The sequence below is a fragment of the Ambystoma mexicanum genome, chromosome 8, assembly GCF_040938575.1.
Source record: "Ambystoma mexicanum isolate Mex_15411 chromosome 8, UKY_AmexF1_1, whole genome shotgun sequence".
Taxonomy (NCBI): Eukaryota; Metazoa; Chordata; class Amphibia; order Caudata; family Ambystomatidae; genus Ambystoma; species Ambystoma mexicanum.
The window spans coordinates 1,008,516,178-1,008,536,499 of NC_090929.1; the positions used below are offsets into that span (position 1 = coordinate 1,008,516,178).

The window sequence follows — 20,322 nt, forward strand, 5'->3', positions numbered from 1 at the left end:
GTAGGCCTCCTTCCTGTGCTCTGTGCTACCTCAGCCTATCTCTCTACCTGTAGGCCCCCTCTCTGTGCTCTGTGCTGTCTCAGCCTATCTCTCTACCTGTAGGCTTCCTTCCTGTGCTCTGTCCTATCTCAGCTTATCTAGCCTATCTCTCTACCTGTAGGCCTCCTCCCTGTGCTTTGTGCTACCTCAGCCTATCTCTCTACCTGTAGGCCCCCTCTCTGTGCTCTGTGCTGTCTCAGCCTATCTCTCTACCTGTAGGCGTCCTCTCTGTGCTCTGTGCTATCTCAGCTTATATCTCTACCTGTTGGCCTCTTCCCTGTGCTCTGTGCTATCTCAGCCTATCTCTCGACTCGTAGGCCTCCTCTCTGTGCTCTGTGCTATCTCAGCCTATCTCTCTACCTGTAAGCCCCCTCCCTGTGCTCTGTGCTATCTCAGCCTATCTCTCTACCTTTAGGCCTCCTCTCTGTGCTATCTCAGCCTACCTCTCTACCTGTAGGCCTCCTCTCTGTGCTCTGTGCTATCTCAGCCTATCTCTCTACCTGTAGGCCTCCTCTCTGTGCTTTGTGCTAAGTCAGCCTATCTCTCTACCTGTAGGCCTCCTCCCTGTGCTATGTGCTATCTCAGCCTATCTCTCTACCTCCTCTCTGTGCTCTGTGCCATCTCAGCCTATCTCTCTACCTGTAGGCTTCCTTCCTGTGCTCTGTCCTCTCTCAGCTTATCTAGCCTATCGCTCTACCTGTAGGCCTCCTCTCTGAGCTCTGTGCTATCTCAGCCTATCTCTCTACCTCCTCTCTGTGCTCTGTGCTATCTCAGCCTATCTCTCTACCTGTAGGCCTCCTCTCTGTGCTATCTCAGCCTATCTCTCTACCTGTAGGCCTCCTCCCTGTGCTATGTCCTATCTCAGCCTATATCTCTACCTGTAGGCTTCCTTCCTGTGCTCTGTCCTCTCTCATCTTATCTAGCCTATCTCTCTACCTGTAGGCCTCCTCTCTGAGCTCTGTGCTATCTCAGCCTATCTCTCTACCTCCTCTCTGTGCTCTGTGCTATCTCAGCCTATCTCTCTACCTGTAGGCCTCCTCTCTGTGCTATCTCAGCCTATTTCTCTACCTGTAGGCCTCCTCCCTGTGCTCTGTGCTATCTCAGCTTATATCTTTTAAGAATTTGCGGCCAGGCCTTTCTCTCTTTGCTAGTTTTGATTCACACATTCTCTGAACTGTTCAGCCACCCCACTCACCTGTTGCCCCCTAGGTCTTTTAAGACAACTTTGTGTCAATATACCTGATTGTGAAATTATCAAACAGTACTGCTCCATAAGCGCCTGATTTAATTCTATAGCTAGGTGTGGACAGACAAATATGTTGGGAATTCTGACTCTAAAATGCTGCTTCATTGTTCTTTTGCTTCAGTTTTATGTTCAGTTGTCCAGCTCATCAGCTCCTGTCGTATAAATAAAAAAGAAAGATGTAAATCCATGTGTAGTAATATCTGTCTCATTAAACGGCCATATTAACTTAAGTAGACATCTGACTCTTGTTTCAAACACGTATTTCTTTTCAAGATTAAATATGTACACATCTGTCATTGGGCTTCTTGAAACATGAATTTGGGCCCATGTCTGAGTGGCTGCTGTTGCACGTGCGTCCAGCGCCTGCTCAAACAATCATGGGGTTGATTTGCCATGAACAACAAATAAAACCAGTTACATCATTAGATCCCCACCTTCCTCCAATCCCCTCAGCACCCACAACTCCCTCAGAAAAGCTGTGATTTACCACCCACTCGATTTTTACCCTAATTTCCTTCCTTACATTTCTCAATCCCGATCGCGAAAGCACAGGACGTGTGGCTGCTAGAGAGTTCCCTAAATATGGAATTAGCGCCTAAAAGTCATTACGGACCTCCTCTGGGAAAATCATAATGCTCAGAATTCAGTCAATAACTTCCGATTGCAGAATCAGACAAAGAAACAGGACAACGCATGTTTCCGCATTCAAGAAACAGCAACGCAATTTCACAGCAAGAATTAATCCAACAAGGCCCTCTCTCTCTCTCTCTCTCTCTCTCTCTTTCTCTCTCTCTCTCTCTCGCTCACTTTGCAAGTGTCTTTTTCACTGCACCTTCTACTTACCAGAAAACATTCAATTTAGTGCACAAAAGTGAAAGTTAAAACTATGAAAATGCTTTAACTTTCAGACAGAAACCATTTCCTTTTACGTCAACGCAATACCTGCTATCCGCCCCTAGTTCGACCAAGCTTACAATTAAAATGCTTACCCTATCAAGACAACCTGTAATTTAAATACAACAAAATAAAGCCACGTTCAATTTGCTAATTGCTTTTGTCCATTTACGTTAATGACCATCAAACATATGTTTTTTTTTTACTTCACTCCCATAATGCCAAAACGTATATTGATATTATTACTAGGTGCCTATGACGCAATAAAGCTCAGTAGGGTAATTATCCATTTGGATAATGGCCCTTCCCCAGTGAAATTTGGGCGGGGTCATTATCGGAAGGTAATGCACATTTCCCTTGGTATCTAAGGCTATGTGACAACCCAGAAGAAGCTCCGCCATCCTTCTTCGCTTCAGGTAGATTTCCTCACTTGTGCTAGGGCACTACCAAAAATATTTGCCACATGCCTTGAGTTCTTAACCAATAACGTGCCTTCAAACACATAACAACCTGGTCATACCAGTGATCACTTCCACCCACTGTTTGGTTTCTTCCATTTAACACAAAACAAAACTGCTTAGCAGTCCCTAGCACACGAAAGACTTGTATCCAAAATCCAACCTAAATTCTCAGCCACATACAGCCTATGTTAATTAAAAAAAACACGATTCAATAAGATTGCCCTTATTCTGGTAAGATAGCTCAGCAAGTATTGCACTCATTTCAGAGATTTGGGCGCAACCTGCAGTCATTGCTTTGAATCCTCCCTTCCAAGGTGGACACATTAAACAGCGTTGATTGGGGGTAGTGGCTATTGTTGCAGCACAGGCATGTGAAATTCAGTATAAAACACTGTAAAACAATAATTGGACAAGATAGTTCGACTAGTTAGCGATTACTTCAGATATCTGTATGGGACCTGCAGGCACAGCTTGTCTTGAGAGGACAAAGGCAAGGGAAATGTGCAAACAACATACACTAAAACCAAGGATGTGCGAGTAGAGTGTGCTAAGAATACAACTATAGGAGAAGGGATGTGGGGTAAGCACTTTGAAACGCCTTATGATTACAAGGGAAGTCAGCAAGCTCCTCACCCACAATTGCTGTTAGAGGTACTGTCGGCGCTTAGCCCACATAGAAGACAAGCAAGGACAGGGTCTGTGAACTAGCTCAATTGATGGTATGGTATGAAATGATGATATGATATGGCATTTATAATGCACCTATACACAAGTGTTTCAAGGCACGACGAGACAAGGGAGGGGGAACAGAGAGAAGACAGACAACAATCTTACTAGGCCAGGTGTCATTCAGATCGCGCAAGGGAAGGGAGAAAAAGAAAAGTGAGGGGGGAGGGAAACGTGCAGTACATGGGATAATAAAATAACAAGATAAATGAAAGAACGGCCAGCTGGTGGCAAGTGCAGGGTGAGTGCAGACATAAGTGCTGGTGGGGGGACTGTAGGGATACAGAAAACAGCTCCCAGGTGCAGGCGTTGCCAGGGAGGCAGTGCAGGCGTGCAACTGACAGGGCTTGGGCCCGAGATCAGAAGGGTGGCCAGGTAACCAGTGCAGTCTCAGTATCAGTCAGGACTTCAGCAGGGGAGAGGGGGAGAGAAGCCAGAAGCAAAGAGGAACGTTTTAAGGTGCTTCTGGAACCGAAGATGGTTCTTCTCAAGTTTCAGGGAGGCAGGGAGGCTGTTCCAGAGGGAGGCCCCAGCCGAAGAGAGAGATCTACCACCCGTTGCTTGGAGAAGCGACTGACCCTGACGGAGTTGGAGGCAGATGAGCGAAGAGCTCAAGAGGGAAGATATTTAGGAAGAGAGAGTTGTAGTTATTTAGACCCTAGGCCCCAGAAGGCCTTGTGGACAATGCAGAGGGTTTTGAACTTAATCCTCGCAGCCACTGGGGGCCAGTGCAGAGATTTCAGTCCTGGAGAGATACGATCCCTGGGCTTGAGTCCAAGGACAAGTCTCGCAGTCCTGTTCTGGATGAGTTGCAGAGGGCGTAGAGTAGAAGCAGGCAAATTTAGAAAGAGGTTGTTGCAATAGTCCATCCTAGAGAGAACCAGAGCTCTGGAGACAGTGAGTGTCTGGGGGAAGGAGAGGAAAGGGAGAATACCTCTGAGGAGGTGCAGCTGGTAGCGTGACTTGTTAGAGATGTCAGAGATGTGAGGCGAGAAAGAAAGTGTGGAGTCGAAGATGACCCCGAGGTTTTTAGCCTTGCAGGTGGGAGCAGGAAGAGGGCCAAGAGAGGCCGGTCAGAGTACTACAGGAAAGGAGGGAGTGGGTGTGCCGATGAGGAGAATCTCAGTCTTACTGGCATTAAGGAAGAGGTAATTGGCGGCACACCACTCCTGGATAGCAGACAGACAGTCAGACATGAGGGACGGAGAAGAGGTGGCCGAAGATAGCCTGAAAATGAGCTGAGTGTCATCCGCATAGCACTGAAAGTTGGGGCAGAGAGTGGCAATGCAGTGGGCAAGGAGTGCCATGTATTGGTTGAACAGCCAGGGAGAGAGGTTAGATCCCTGGGGGACACCACAGGTAGATAGTAGAGAGGAAGGACGCAAGTTGGACCTGGAAGGGTCGGTCAGAGAGGAAGGAAGTCAGCCACGCCAGGGCCTGACCGGTGATACCTAGGTTATCACAGAGACAATTTAGCAGGATGGCATGGTTGACAGTGTTAAAGGCAGAATAGAGATGAAACAAGAGGAGGACACAGGGGGTGTTGGAGTAACTTATAGAAGGTAACTTAAAGGCAATACTCACACAGACAAGAAACACCACCTGGAATGTCAGTGAAGCCCACAAACCCTGATGATCAAACAGGGAGAAAGAAAGGCTGTAACAGCAAATTTAGGATAGCTTACTACATAAGACTTTTGACAAATAGGAGTAGTGCTTTCAGGATAGTGAGGAAAACACTTTGCTGAGGTTCAAATAGGTAAGATCTGTTCCTGGGGAAGGCCAGCCTTCCTCCTCAGATAACACACAAGGTGGGTGACTGGTTAGCCTTCGCAAGCACAGATCCCAATATAAGGGGGGAACCCCTCTCGAGAATAACCCCCTCCCCTCCTTCTGCAAAATGCTGACCCGCAAGGCAGGAAGATACCAATAACATTATCAATCGGGACCGATCTCAGCAGAGTGTGCAAGAATCGTAGCAGAGACGAAGGCCGGAAACAAAGAAGTCAGGAGCATGAGAGAGTCAAAGCCAGGAGGGCAAGGACAAAGAGAGATTTCAGAAGGGGAATAGATCCATAACAAGGATCAAACCGAGTGCACAGAGTATAACGGATCTGGTTCGGCCACAGAACAGGAACTAGCGTCAAGCAGCGTCCCTGGAAAGTTGCAACGTGAGGTCAGCAGCCCTCTCACTGCTGATGTACGCCACCATCTTTGTTGATGTCATCTTGCAGTACGCATTTACGGAAGACTAGGCCGCTAAATATGGTTGCAGCAGAGTGTGTGTCGGCCATAGCGTGTGTTAAAAACATCAAAAATTAACAAGCTGGACATAGCAGCACACCACACCTAACACTCAATAGGGAACCAAGAGAGAGGTGCAAAGGAAAACCAGGAAAAGACTTCAGCAGGAAGACAAGGAACAGGAGCAGGGAAAACGAAATTATAAGTGCAAAACCTCCCACCTCTCCACCTAGGGAAGGAAGGGAAAATGGTACAAAATCCGAAATCTCTCAATGAGGTGTGGTAAAAGGATCAAGGTTAGACTTCAGAACAGGGCGTGATCAAAGTAATAAAGAGCACAGACAAACTGGGCTCACAGGAAAAGGAAAGCACTGGAAAGTGCTGACTGCCAGACAGAGGAAGACAGAAAGGGTATCCATGCAGCAGAAAATACTAATAAACACACTAAATTGGAAATCAAGGGATCCAGAAACAAGGAACAAGAAATAAGAAACTAGAAACTAGACACTAGGCATAAGAACCAGGAACAAGGGACCGGTCACAAACAGAAACACTGCAACATGGGCCAGCACTGGACTGAAGCAAACTGAGACTTTTAAAGCTGACTAACAAGCACAAGCCTCAGGTGTGCTGTTTGCTAACACCTACCAGCCACAGGTGGTGCTTAACCACCACCCAACCTTGTCCTGCAAGGGTGGAGATGAAGCAGTAGGTCAGGTATTCTGGGAAGCCGAGTCTTTTTATTAAAGCAGCTTACTGGCTACCAAAAGCCTGGAAGGAATATGGAAGTGAAGTGACATGGAACACCTGGATTTATAGCTCCCAAAGCACCATAGCACTGTCTCATACATTTCGAAGGAAAGTCCAATAGGGAATACACCCCACACCAGGCCCACAAGTGGCAATAATGAGTGCGAAGGGAGTGAATCATGATAGATCTTTGAATCCTAGTAGATCCAACTCAGAGATGTGTGCACCAAGTTGGAAAATTGTGCCAGTTTTTATGGAGTTTAGAAATATATTACTGGAAGATGGCTAGTATGGGACCACTGAAATCACATCAGAGAATCGAGAAGGAAAAAAGGAGATTAGGCAGTCCATAAACCCAGAAGAAGACCTGTGGGATCATTAACGCCCAAAATGTTTTCTCATCACCATTATCACAATATTCGTCTGGCAACACCCTGTCAGAAACTGAGTGTAGGAATGTGACTCCGAAATCCAATGTGAAAAAACAGCTCCAACTGAGAATAAATACACTTTTTCAGAAAAGTAAGTTTATTGCATGCTGATGGCCGGAAAGGGTTAGTCAGCCTCTTGAAGTTGAAAACTAACAATTACTTGAAAAGTTGCGGCTTTTATACACACTGAAACAATTTACATAATTAAACATATTCTGTTACAAAGGCATCCCACAAAATCCCATTGGCTAACCCTAATACAAAGAAATCTAATCCCTCTACATTCTCTAACACCATTGGACACATGAACAAGACACAATCCCTTTTCACCACATGATTCTTTCCATAATCAGTCATGACATTCTAAACATAATCTCCTTATTATCTAAAAACAATACATCAGTTAACTTCTCTCATTCCTCAGAAAAATTAGACACGATCTAAATATCAAAGATCACACCATTTCTAACTCACACATCTTCTATCATTATGTTTAGATAGAGACCCACAGGACACGGGTTTACCACCTACCACAAGTCCTGATGAAGGCCCACCACATATAAGCTCCATCAAGCAGCTTTACCTTGGGCCGAAACACACATAGTGTTGACGACCTCTCCACGAATCCAGTGTCCACTTATTACACTGAGATATGTTTCTTTATTCACCGAAAAATGTTCTGTTCTGTGTCCACATGCTATTTGTAAAGTTCAATATGTCGATCAACAAACGCAAAACATTCTGTATGTTCACCAAAATCCAGTACAACTGACTGGGTTGTACCTACTTGTATCATATACAAAATTGTAAATAGTAAAGTGTCTTTGGGTGCTGTCATTTCATCTTTGGCAAATATATATAAAAAAAAAGCACATGGTCATAAATCCTATTGACTCTGATAAAACTTGAAAATAGTGTTTGTTTTGTGTAGGAGTAAAACAAGAAATGTGTGTGTGATCTTTCACCCTGATTTTTGTGATTGTCACAGTTAAAAATGTCCCATCCCCTCACACTGATCTCACCTAGACAAGCTTCTCTCTCTCGTAAGCACGAAGCTCCCGTTACATGCTTCTAAGCACTACAATACCCTTATATCCATGCTACTGCTAATTATGTTGCTACCTATTGCAAATCTAAAATGTATCCAAAATGGCACACTAAGTAACATTTATTTTGATTCCTGTAACTAAACAATAAAACTAAACAAAAACACATTTAGTTGTGACTTTGCATCTAATCCAGCTGCATCATGGCCTAGTACAACTTGCGTAACGTAAACCTCTTTCCCGTGTTGGAGCCTTGCCGTCCACCCCAACATGAGTGAACCATGGTGAAAGTTTCACTGTTCTTTTATGTCTCTATTAAATGATCAAAAACTATTCACAGAATGTAAATAAACCATCACAACATAACAAAAAATATCATGGACACTGGCATAGATCCAGTGCATTTTGGATTGTGTATATCCTACATTAGGGCAATGTTTGCAAACAATCATGAAACTGTACAATTAGGGATCTATAAATGTTTTCATTTGATTAATAATTCTAATTCCAAACTATATAAAAACCAACTTGCCTCAGCTGTGTCCTGTTTAATAGGACTGCAAAAATAATTGGACAAAATCCAAACAGCAGTTTAGTTTTGTGTCAAGATTCAAGATAACACTTGTAAAAATAAAAAATGACCATCAAATTCCCACCTAGAAAGGTCTTGACAATCAAGCTCATAAAAATGATTATTGCTACGGAATCTGTAAAAACATGAACACATTTTCCCATGAAACTCAATGTAATAACTAGAATATTATAACTATATCAATGTAATCCCATTCTGATAAATACTCACAAACGTTAGAAACTCTAAACACTCCATTTATGAGCCTGAACATTCTTTAGACTGCATGGCAAACAGACTGTCCGATGATCCATTAGCTTTTAATACTCAAGATGGAGTTTATGGCAGATTCCCGCATATGCGATGACAGCATCATTGTGAAGACATCATCACAGTACTACATGGACTGCTCTCTGACCATTATAAACCAAATTCTGGAAACTAAATGTAGAAAAACAATATAATAAATGTAAATGCTCCATTCTATAACGTATCCAATTGAAAAATGTGGATATCCATATAACATAGTGTATCGCAAATAAAACCGAAATTTAAACAGAACCACATGTCCTCCTATTAATTAGAGACAGAAAAGTGTACAGTTTGTCACCAATGTTACGCCACCAATCATTGGGTATAAAACAATTACCCAATCAGGCACTGTCCGATTGGATGTAAGTTTACACATCAGTGTGACAAAAATGTACAATGTTAAAAATCCTGATCATTTGAAGCGTATCAAAAAAAGCATCTCTCTTCAGAAGGATTTCAGTTTTATACCATCCTATAGCATTTAATTTTTCAATAAATTTGATTTCTATGAGATTTTTAGGAAACTGACAAGTTTTTTCTCTGAATATAATGATGGGGATATCGCAGAGGAAGAAATAAAATTCATAGAATTCACACCTAAGAGCACATTTGTTCCACCATTACAGAACCCCACTAAAGATGATTTTCATAAATTGGTTCTGCAGAAGATTTCATCCAAGAAACATACATTTTCCAATTTGAATCCTCATGAACTCGCACACATACCAAATACAAAGCTTCCCTGCACCTAATGCCCAACGGTGCTCTTTTGTTTAATTAACATCAGGCCACACTAGTTGATTTTTTTGAAAAGGGTCTCCAATTTTTCGAACTCGTGTCTCTGGTATGTTGAGTCGCTCATCCCACAAAACTATCAAAGCCAATAAAGGCAGACCCTTCCTGACTGGCGCCAACATTACTTGATTATATCTACACCTCATGGGCAGTACTCAAGCACAAGGAGCATTAGTCCACGAGCAGAGCATGGCATTGGCACCCTCTCTCTTGCAGGGTCAAAACTACAATTTTAGGTCTCCTCTGTTAGTTCACATCCCTTAAAAGGTCTCCCTAAACACTCTGTTTTGTTACATTGTCAAACACTTCTTTTTTCAGTTGCTCCCTCTTCTGAAAAGTCCTTTTCATCTCTGTGAGCAGAAAAGTCCATCCCGGGTGGAGTCTTCTTATTTATGGTTCACAGCTGTCAAACATTTTACCTGCCCCCTCTGTGCCTCTGAGACCCCATTCCTGGTGGTCAGTCAAAAGGCCGAAAACATAATACCGAATGACAAAAATCTCGAAAAAAAAATATCGAATTATTTATTTATTTATTTATATGTGTTTTTGGGGTCAGGTAAGTAAAAAAAAGGTTAAAATATAAACAAAAAAGGGGGGTTGGGGGTGAACCCCCCATTTCGAAAAAAAAACGTCATAAAAAAAAATTCGATATTTTTTTTTTCGGCCTTTTTTTTGTTGAGATTTTTGTTTTCGAGATTTTTGTATTCGGTATTATCACTATAAACCCCCATTCCTATTAGGTAGCCTCTTTTGTTCTCTATCTAGCTTGCAATCTCTCCGGCATGGATAATGTTGGTTAGTCCGAGGAGACAGTGAGATCTATGAAGCAATTTACTCCTTCCCTCACATGTGGGGCTGGATTGGGCTCATGCTCTCCTCAGGGCCTTCTTAGCTTACATGCCTGTGTGGCTGATGCACAGCTATGTTAGGGCCTATCAGGAGAGGATTCTGGTCAGCTTTCACAACAGCGCCACACGCATGATTGGGGAACCAAAATATGCTCGGGCTAAACATCCTGGAGTTGCTTACTGTAGAATGCCCAATTCATTAAACATTTGTATTTTATCCTAAGACCTCAGATTCCTGGATCAGTTTGATCATAGTTCCTATTACAGGGATACGTGATACGTGCTTGCATTAATGTTAGCTGCTAGCATGTATTTGTAAAAGGCCGAGTGCCTTCACTGTAAACTAATGTGAGCGTTTTGAGAATGTGGCCTTCAGCTGAAATAATTCTGGATTGTTTGATGATGAACCTGTCCAAACATAGGGCATTTCAGTAATGCATCAACATCATGTTTACAGTATTATGGTGGGCATTCAGGACCACTGATGATGATGTAGTATTGTGGAAATAGGGCTTGAATGTGTAGTTTGTATAATGGAGGAAACACATGCCAATGGAACTGTTTAATAAGTGATGCTGGTTGTCTTTTTCTCTTTCTCTCATACAATGCAGGGGAGCAAGCAGTTGCCTACCATGTCATCATTGCGGTTTCTCTCTTCCTCTTCATGTGTGTGGCGGGCCTTAGCATGGCCATGGTGAGCTGGGTGAAAAAGAAAGTGAAAAACGGCTTTAAACCAAGTAAGATCATCTGGATACATGTGTAAGAACTGTGGTTGGGTAGGACTGGCTTGAGTGGCTTCGTTTAAGAGATTATGAACGGTGATGGTTCTATCAATTGAACACATGAGCAATAGCATCAGGCTGGCCTCTTTCTAGTGCTTTTAATTCATATGATCTTGAGTACCTCATTTCAATGAGTGTAATGCTGGCCACCCAACTCCCCTATGCTCTCCAACCGGCAGCAAGAGAAGGCTAAGGGAAGTGTGTAGCGGGCGAATTGAGTGCATAAACCAGGTATGACTGAGACTGGAGAGAAACCAACAGTTGTAACGAAACACTATGTACTTATGTGCTCCACAGTAGAAAATGAACTCACAGCCAGAAGAAATAGAAGGGAAACATCACAGGGGCTGGATATTGTGTGCAGAGCCTTAAACGGGCTTCTGGGAGGAAGATCGAGCAAACTATGGCCAATGGGACTGGAAATGGAAAATGAACGGAACAACTGTGATCGGGTGGGCTTAGTATGCAGCAGCCATTGCTGCGGACTATCATCATGAACACATCATTTTCTTCAGGACAAAAGTGTAGTCGATATCCCCACAGAACTCTGCTTTTTAAGATCTAGGAAGGGCAACTACACCTTCAAGGTTGTGATACCATTTCTCACTGAGAGCAGCATGCTCGAGGATCAAGTCACAGCATGATTTCTGGTGTGATGCACAGTCTCTAACACTGTCACCCCACAATATTATATACAAGTGTGAGAGGGGCTATATGTAATCTTATGCTAATGTATGTACTATGGTGCACCAAATGTCTAACTACTAGATTTCCTCAGAACACAAAGATGTCACCAGGAGTGCATGATCAACAGATAAGCATTTAAAGGCCAGGTCCTAACAGACCGTAAGATGTGCAAAAGATCTTTTGAAAGCAAATGTCCGTGCATAAATTGGTGCATGGAGACATTTGGTACGGATGTCCACAAATGTCTTGAAACCTTATCACTCTCCGGATATACTTCGGAATAATCTGGCTGTTACTTTTGCTTCAAAGGGTTTGCATGATAAGATTTCTGTCTGGATTCCTATTTATCATTATTCATCAATACACGCAACACAGTCATGACGTGTTCTTTCCTAATTAACATTCTCAAAAACCTTCAACAATTATTGGAAATTGAAATTTTATTTAACACTTTCAGTTCCGAGAGCCTTTTCGTAAATATAAAACTTACAGTCAAGCATTTATTTACAAATGAGATAAAATATACAATAAAATCTAAATCCATAAAAAAATCTAGAAATTGCACAGTTAAAAAAATCAATAAATTGCGCCATTAAAACAACCATGGAAAAAGCCTGCACAAAGGTTTTGAGGCCAAATCTTGTTTTCCGGTGAAGGTCAATTACAAAATTGACATAGAAAGGACTTAGAATATCACAACATCTGCCTACTCTTTATTGTATTTATTCTGCTCTTCCAAGCAGAGAGCAGGAGAGGTTTCCACAAACCTTGTCACATTTGCTTCCCAATCGGCAAGCAGAAAGCAGAGGGCCGCCGGAGGGTCTATGTCTACCAGCCGCCCTGAAAGGAGAAGAAGGTGTTGCAGTCACAGTGCCCTCTGCTGCCTGTATTGTGGGCAAAACAGACAGAAATGGAAGCGATCTACCAGATTTACCCGGCAACTGGGACCCTTTGTGTTCGCTGACAGTTTCCATCTTTTCAGATTACTGGCTAGTGGCAGTTGGTCCCGTCTAGCCAGGGCCAACGAGTGTCTTTGTTGGCGCTTGGTTGACATTCTTACATATGGCTATTGGATGGAATCCACACTGTAAACGTCAGACCAAGCAAGGGATGACATGTTTTCGAATGCTGTCGCCATATTTCTTGAGTTTTCTGCTTGCAATATGGCTGACCTATTAACTTTGATGCTTCAGACAAACAGCGTGGTGGTAACAGTTACACCAGACCCAAAATCTGAAATTCCGATTTCAGGGCGCTAATACATCTTGAAACCACAGGCATAGCAATATGTTCCTCTCAAGCAAGGTCAATCAGGTTATTTTTGGAAGATGCTCCTTTCCAAGCATAGACAGCCGGTTTGGCTGAGACTACATCTATGTCGGCTTCCAATTTAATATTTGGAAATCTTTGCTACACGAGTAATAGCTTCTCCCAAAAGCTCCTCTTGCTCAGAGCAACCCTTTTACATGCTACATTCAGTCCCCAGATCTCCGCATCGAAGGCCACAATTCCCCCCAAACGTTGCCAAAAAACAGTCTTGACCCGAAGTGAGATTATGTGGTTGTGCCTGTTTATGAGACTAGCTATAGCTCTGGCAGCTGATTCTGCTTTAGAAATAGGATTGGAAATGTGTTAAGTCCGTGCTAAATTGTTTGCCAACCTTATGGTTGTAGGGTGCCATGTAGAAGAGGAATTCACTGTGTGCAAGTTCACGATCTGTATGCATCAGGTTGTGCAGCAAACCCAATAGTAGGAAAAGTAGAAAATGAAATCAGCGTCTCTGTTAGTGGTTGCATAACGTATTCATTTAGCAATAAACACAGACGTGTGGGGCTTTACTGGATTAGTTAATACCCAAGCCAATTATAAACCCAAGTGAAGGGAGGGCTTTAATGTTAGCTCGGACATACCAGAGTTTTTTTTTTGTTTTTGTTTACCAGGCATGTCAACCTGGCATGTTTACCGGGATGCTAATAGCTGTTTTTTTTTATTTGAGAAACAGCATGGTTGCTGTTTTTCAACTTTAAAAAAAAAATCACAAACAAAGATGGCCGAATGGATTAGGGAGAAGGGAAATACACGTAGTCCCTTCTCCCTTTCCATGGTAGCCATTGCCGTGACGGAAATGAGCCGGGAGAGAGGGATGTTGAAATTGGGGTCGGGGAGTGGGGGAAGGAGGGAATTGGGAGCACAGCGCTGGGCACCCACTTACCTAATTCCCGGCGGGGAAGATGGCAGCCTACTCCTTATGAGGAGGCTCGTAGCAGAGGGCTTTACCATTTAAAGGCCCAAGACCATGTTCTGAGCTCCTGATAGGGGTTCCATGTGTTAATATCCCCGCAAAAATATCACCATACAAAAATATCGCCATATGTTTGTGGCGATATTAAGGCATGGAACCTGCCGGGGACACCCCCAACCTCTGTATTATTTTAAAAGGAGCGGGGGACACCCCCGCAACCCCTGCTCCCGAAAAACACTAGTATTATCCCCACTAAAAATATCGCCTATGGCCATTCCCGACGACCATATATACGGCAATATTTTTGGTTGGGATAATATTGCCTGAGTGATACCCTGATAGGCTGGGAGGCCGCAAGCCCTCGATCCCGCTGGGTGATAATCATCGTCATACTGGAGAATTTGAAAATAATTTCCTTACCCTTTATGAGGGGCGCAGAGACACCATACGATATGCATTGTTCCAGAAGTGAATTCACCAAAGCCCTAATGGCGTCGAAGGCAAGGAAAGGTCCTGGACCAGATTGTGTTTCAGTACATTTGCCAAATAACGATGTAGATTTAAGGGTTCACTTCACGAAATAATTTATGCAATATCAAAGATGGGTATAATCCCACCTAGTTCCAAGGTGCATTCATTACTGTATTGAAGCAGAGTGCTAGGAAACTACGCCAATCTTACAGACTCATGTCTTGAATAGATTGTTCCACCAAGATTTACAGACGTTTAATCCATAATTGACTTGTAGAATGAATGCAAGAAAAAGCATTTTGGTGGACCATCAAAACGGTTTCTGGCAGTGTTTGAAGCCACTAGAGCAAGCATTGAATCTATATCAAGTAACAGATACCTATTTCATCCTGAAGGGCATGCCGAGCCACCTAGCATTCACCGATTTGACCACAGCGTTTGACCTCGTTAATCATAGCATGGTGTGGCAGATCCCGAGTGATCTTGGTTTTCGCACCCCATTCCTGAATCTGCTAATCGCACTACATAAAGCCACAAAGGCTGTGAAATGCTGCAGACGAGAAGGAAGGTGCACAAGCTCTATTACGTTCAACCGGGGGTCCAGACAGGGATACATATTGGCGACCCTCTTGTTTAATTTATGCTCAAAAGTTCTCAAATTGACCGGGACAACCATAGACGTAGAGCTTCCATAGATACGAAAAATACTCCTACTTTCATAGACTAATGTTGTCATCTTCACAACGAGGTCTGCACGGGCACTGCGGAAACATTTAGATGACTATGCAAATGTTATGTCTGGACTCGATCTAAAAAGGAACTCCAAGAAATCAGTCATTTTAACCTCTTTTAGGTAAGGTTTTCATCTTTATGCTAAATCTTCCTGTCCTGTGTCAACCCCAGAACGTTTGCTTGGACTTGGTAATTATTTGACCTTGTCCCCAGGTGAGTGGGAATCTTTTTCCCCTTTTGCCTAGTATTTTACTCTTTTTATGGGTGACCTTTGTATATCTCCCTATACTGTGTGATTGGAGTTATAGTTTCCTATAACTTTGGACTAACTCTAATGTACTGTGGCAACACATAGCATTTTAAATGTAGTGGCTTCCTTTTAATTCTCTTATTTCTTTGGTGAACTACTCTTCCCAAGAGGTTAACGTGGGATTCAGATCTCTTTTACACTGATTTTGGTAAGCAAGTACACCCAACCTTATGTGGAGTGTTCGGGGGGATCCAATGTATCCCCTTTCTTACTTACCTGGTAAACCTTTTGTTATAATTGAAAGTTTACTTGAATGGCTGGTGGCAGTGGTTTTCCCTTTATGACTTTTAGTCTTTATGGCTCACAGGATGCCAAATCAGCCTTGGTAATGCACAGGAGGGCTACCTTCCTGCTAGAAAGGAGGGCTCCTTCTTTTATTGCCATTTCTCATTTGTTTGTTGTTTCCTAGATCTTCTGCCACTATAGGTGGGAACAAACTTGGTTGAAGTTTTGTCTTTGGCGGGAATCCCGCCAGAGGGTCCTGAGTGTCTGAGAAGGCAAAAAGCGAGGGAGTAGTCCAAAGCTCTGCAGCCCTTTGTCTTCCACCTTGCCTGAAAGGAACCAAGTCGCAATGTGGAGCTGACTGTCCTGATTGGACAGCCAGACCACCCCTTTGTGTAAACTAAAGGGAGAGTTTGAGGAGGTTTTGCTGTAGTTCCTGATAAGACTCGGATTCTGGAAGCTGATGACAAGTTGACCACTAGAGCTGAATCTGAAGAGGAAGATGAAGAAAAAATGTCTGTAGCAATTTCCAGCCATTGGAGAGCCTGCTGTGTAACCAGAGCCTGATGCAACCCTCCCTTCCAATCGACCTGGTGGTCCCAAATGCAACGGCTGGTGGGATCAACCAGTCTCAAGAAGACCTGCATTTTGAGCTATGACACAACATGCTGCGACATTAGTTGGCTGCAAACGACCAATACCCTGGGACCTTGAGCCCGAGTGCAGTGCATTGGTGCAAGTATGAACCTTGATGAAACTTTGGTGGACTTCTGCTGGATTGCTGGAGATGCGAATCGAATCCCTGAAGTCCCCTCACCAGAGTGCAGGACCGATAAAGTCAAGAGAATCCGACCAGCGATATTCATTCTTCATCTTGCTCCTGTAAAAAGGCGCCAAATCCATGGAGCCGTGAATAATCCATGAATAATTATTTGCTGGAAGCCTCCTCTGATGGCTGCTACTGTAAATTCCCATCCAGTGTCTGGTTGTTTTGTCTCCAAGACAAGAATCCAGGGAACAGGTCCTGTGCTGCCGCATCCTGAAGGCATCCACTCTGAAGCGCTTCATTTCTCCTAAGGTACTGTGATTGCTTGGGTAAAACTTATATTAAGTCGTGTGTGAATCTTATGAGGCTGAGTGGGTGATTTGTGTGGTTGGGTGTTTGCCCATACCCCTTGCCCATGTCTAATGCTGGAACGTATATAGGAAGTCTTCTGTGAAGTCCCTGAGCACTTCAATTAATTCTGAAGTGAACACTTGTTTAAGGAGATCTCCTATGGAACTCTGACTTTCCTGCAACCAAACTCTATCCTGACATGCCTACAGCTGGCTCTTAGACCACTAAGGACCATCTTCTGCCTCTGAAAAAAAGAATGCTATATACTAGGGAAGGACCTTATAAGTTAAAGGTTCTATCTTGAAAAGTATAACAAGTGTAAAAGTATTTACTCACTAAAGAAATTAGTGTGATAACTGTATCTCTGTAATAGAATAAGTTACAAAGTGTCCTTAAGTTTATACTTACCTTTGAATTGTATTCTGCCCCTCTAAAAATTATATGTTAATTTACTTACTTTGGATGGTGTTTCCCCCTTCTGAAAAGTAATAAGTATTGGTACTGTTTCATTATTCTTAACTGAATGAGTGTAAAAGCTTACCAATAGGGATTACCTATCTTGAAATACGTGTCTTTCTTAAAGTGTAACATTGGGTTTTGATTGCTCTGATCTGCTTTATACAGATCTAAAACAGGCTTAAGGTTTATACATACTTTTAAGTAGCTAGATGCTCCTTTAAAACGTATACAAGTTATTTTACTGTAACAAGTGTTGGTGCAAGCAACTACTTGTTAAAAAGTGGAACTGTCATTACTGTTATTATACTGTAACAATTGTGGAATGTGAGCCATTACTATTTAGGTAGTTACCTGAATTATTACTTAAAAAGTAATAAGTATTGGTACTGTTCTATTAGTCTTAATGGAATTAGTTTGAAAGATTACCAATAGGGTTACCTATCTGCAATAACAGATTGTCATTCTTAAAGTGTACCATTGGGATGTGTTTTCCCAGGTCTGCTTTATACACATGTAACACAGTCTTAGAGTTAATACTTGTCTTTGAGTTGTGTGTAGCTCCTCTTAAAAGTATATTGGTATTTACTTACCGTGAACAGCTGCTGCTCTTCTAAACTTGTAACATTGGGGTTTGCTTTCCCTGAATTGCTTAGTGCATTCTAAAATAGTTATTGAGTGTTCATACTTATCATTGAGCAGCTTAGGGCCCTCCAGAAAGTATATGAGCTACATAGCTCCGAACTGTGTTCTACAAAGTAATATCTGTTACAAGGTGTATACTTGTAACTGGGTTGGTTTATTAAGTGAATTCTGTAACTGATTGTCACTGCATGACTGATATGGGTGTACTACCCTTGAATTACTGATTGTATTGTAAAAGTATATCGAACCGGGTTTTACTCCCCAAGAATATTTGACTGCCATTCTGAATGTGTTGTAAGATTGATTCACCTTGACTGCTTAGCGAATTCTTAATAAGGTTATACTTTGGGTTGTAACCCATAAGTATCGAGTTTGTTTTAATAATTGTGTTTATATGAGATGTTGCAGTACTTACTTACCCAAGATTTATCTCGGCCTACTTGTATTAAAATAAACCCTTATTTTTACAATACATTGTGTTTCAGTGTTTCTTTGGACCATATGTATGCTACAATTTCTTTGTACCAAGCTACAGCCCTCTCTCCCTCCTGATATAAGCCTGGCTGCTCTGTCTACGCTATCAAATGTTCTCCGGTGGTACAGCCTTATACTAAGAGTGGAGTTTTTGTACTGCCTGAGATATTGTTTTATGAACCCCTTATTTGGAATTTAGAAAAACTGTCCTAACAACCTTAGGGTCTAATTTAAAAAAAAGATATCCCTATAACATAGAAGACGCCGGATAAGTAGAAGTCAGTCTTTGACAACCTTGGCATCAGGTTCCAGAAGAATCTGAGAGAAGTTGTCCAGACGGTGAAACAGAGGCCCTGATGAAACAGGCAGTGGGTGGTATCTTGAGACAAGTGAGGTGTCAACATATAGAAATGTCTCCTTATACAGGGACCCCAAGGAAAATGTAAACCAAATACATCGTCTGGAGCGTCCCTTTGCTGTTGGGAGAAAGTCTCTAAGTTACAAATAGCAGAGAACACCTTCATTAAAAAGAATTGTTCTTTTACATTAGTCTGCCCCAGACTTACTTGGCAGCTCCTAGAGGAGTTGGTATGACACACCTGGAGGATGATTTAATTATTAGCCAAACGCTCCAATTGTTATGAATTAGGGCAAATGTAAAAGTGACATAATTACAGGCTATTATGGCAGGTGATGTAGCCTGCAATAATTCTCATTGTATTCATTGTTTGAGAAATGCTCCACAAGAACTTGCTGTGAATATGACTTTCACACCACGGAGGGGGTGGAGGGGCGGACATTGCTGTTAATGGCCCACTAGCCAAAGCGATGGCTGTGTGCCATTACCGGTCATGTCTGCCCCCGGCCAGGGAATGAAAGCCATCTGCACACTGGGGTTCATCCGGGGTGTGAATGGCTTTTATTTTTTCCCCTCAGTAGATTCCGAGGTGAAAAAAAGATGGCCGTTGGCATAGGGAAAAGGGACTAAGGCCATTCTCCAGTTCTATGACGGCAGCCGAAGCAGGACGTGCGGGGGGAGTAAGGGAGGGGGCGAGGAGATGTTTTGTTTGGTTTGGGGGGTGGGGAGGCATCAGGGAGATGCTACGTGTTGACTCGCCACATTAAAAAAAAAATAAGAAAGGAAAAATTGAGTCATCCGGGGAAGGGCCTCAGGTGACTGGAACAATGGGTGGTTAATGTATTTTCTTGCTTGCTGTTCCAGCCACCTGATTGGCTAATGGCTCTTACTGCCTTGACATGACCCATGAACTAATTCCCCAACCCTTCATATTTACAGTGAACAACAGTGGCCAGAGAGCTAACAAGAGGTGGTAAACCGGCCAATATTGCCCAGGGGATAGTCTCAGCTGGAAGAAAAGAAGGTTATTTGGGCAGGACAGGCAAACACGCTCAAAGATTTTGGCTAACGTGTCAGAGTTTTAATATGTTGCCTCTGGAAATGATCCAGGATCCCAGAGCAGGTATAGACCTGCACACATGTCAACTCACCCACTTTTGGCGGGTGACACCAGCCCCAGAGTCACTTCCCTCACCCGCCAATCCACTTGCCCGTCCATAGGGGTTAATGCAGATCTAACACACAAAAACGAAATCCTCTTTTCTTCAGCAGTCTTGGGAACTCAAGAGGTTGACAGCATGCTGCAAAGGCGGGTGAAATCACCCGATTTTGTTTTTGGCGGGTGAGACGCCCATTGGAATGAATGGGCGTGCAGGAGGCTTGGCGGGTGATACAGCCCTTTACAAGGCGGGTGACACCCGCCAAAAGCGTGTGAGTTGAGAGCTATGTTGACAGGCATGGCC

At 43.0% G+C, this 20,322-nt stretch overlaps 1 protein-coding gene across 2 annotated transcripts in view; it reads left to right on the forward strand.

Moving 5' to 3' along the window:
• Positions 1-20,322, forward strand: part of TNFRSF9 (TNF receptor superfamily member 9) — a 124,305-nt gene that overhangs the window by 98,801 nt on the left and 5,182 nt on the right. For both annotated transcript variants that reach the window (XM_069610927.1, XM_069610926.1), the window contains exon 7: positions 10,975-11,100. In XM_069610927.1, the coding sequence (XP_069467028.1) occupies positions 10,975-11,100 (126 nt within the window). The remainder of the gene's footprint in view (positions 1-10,974; positions 11,101-20,322) is intronic.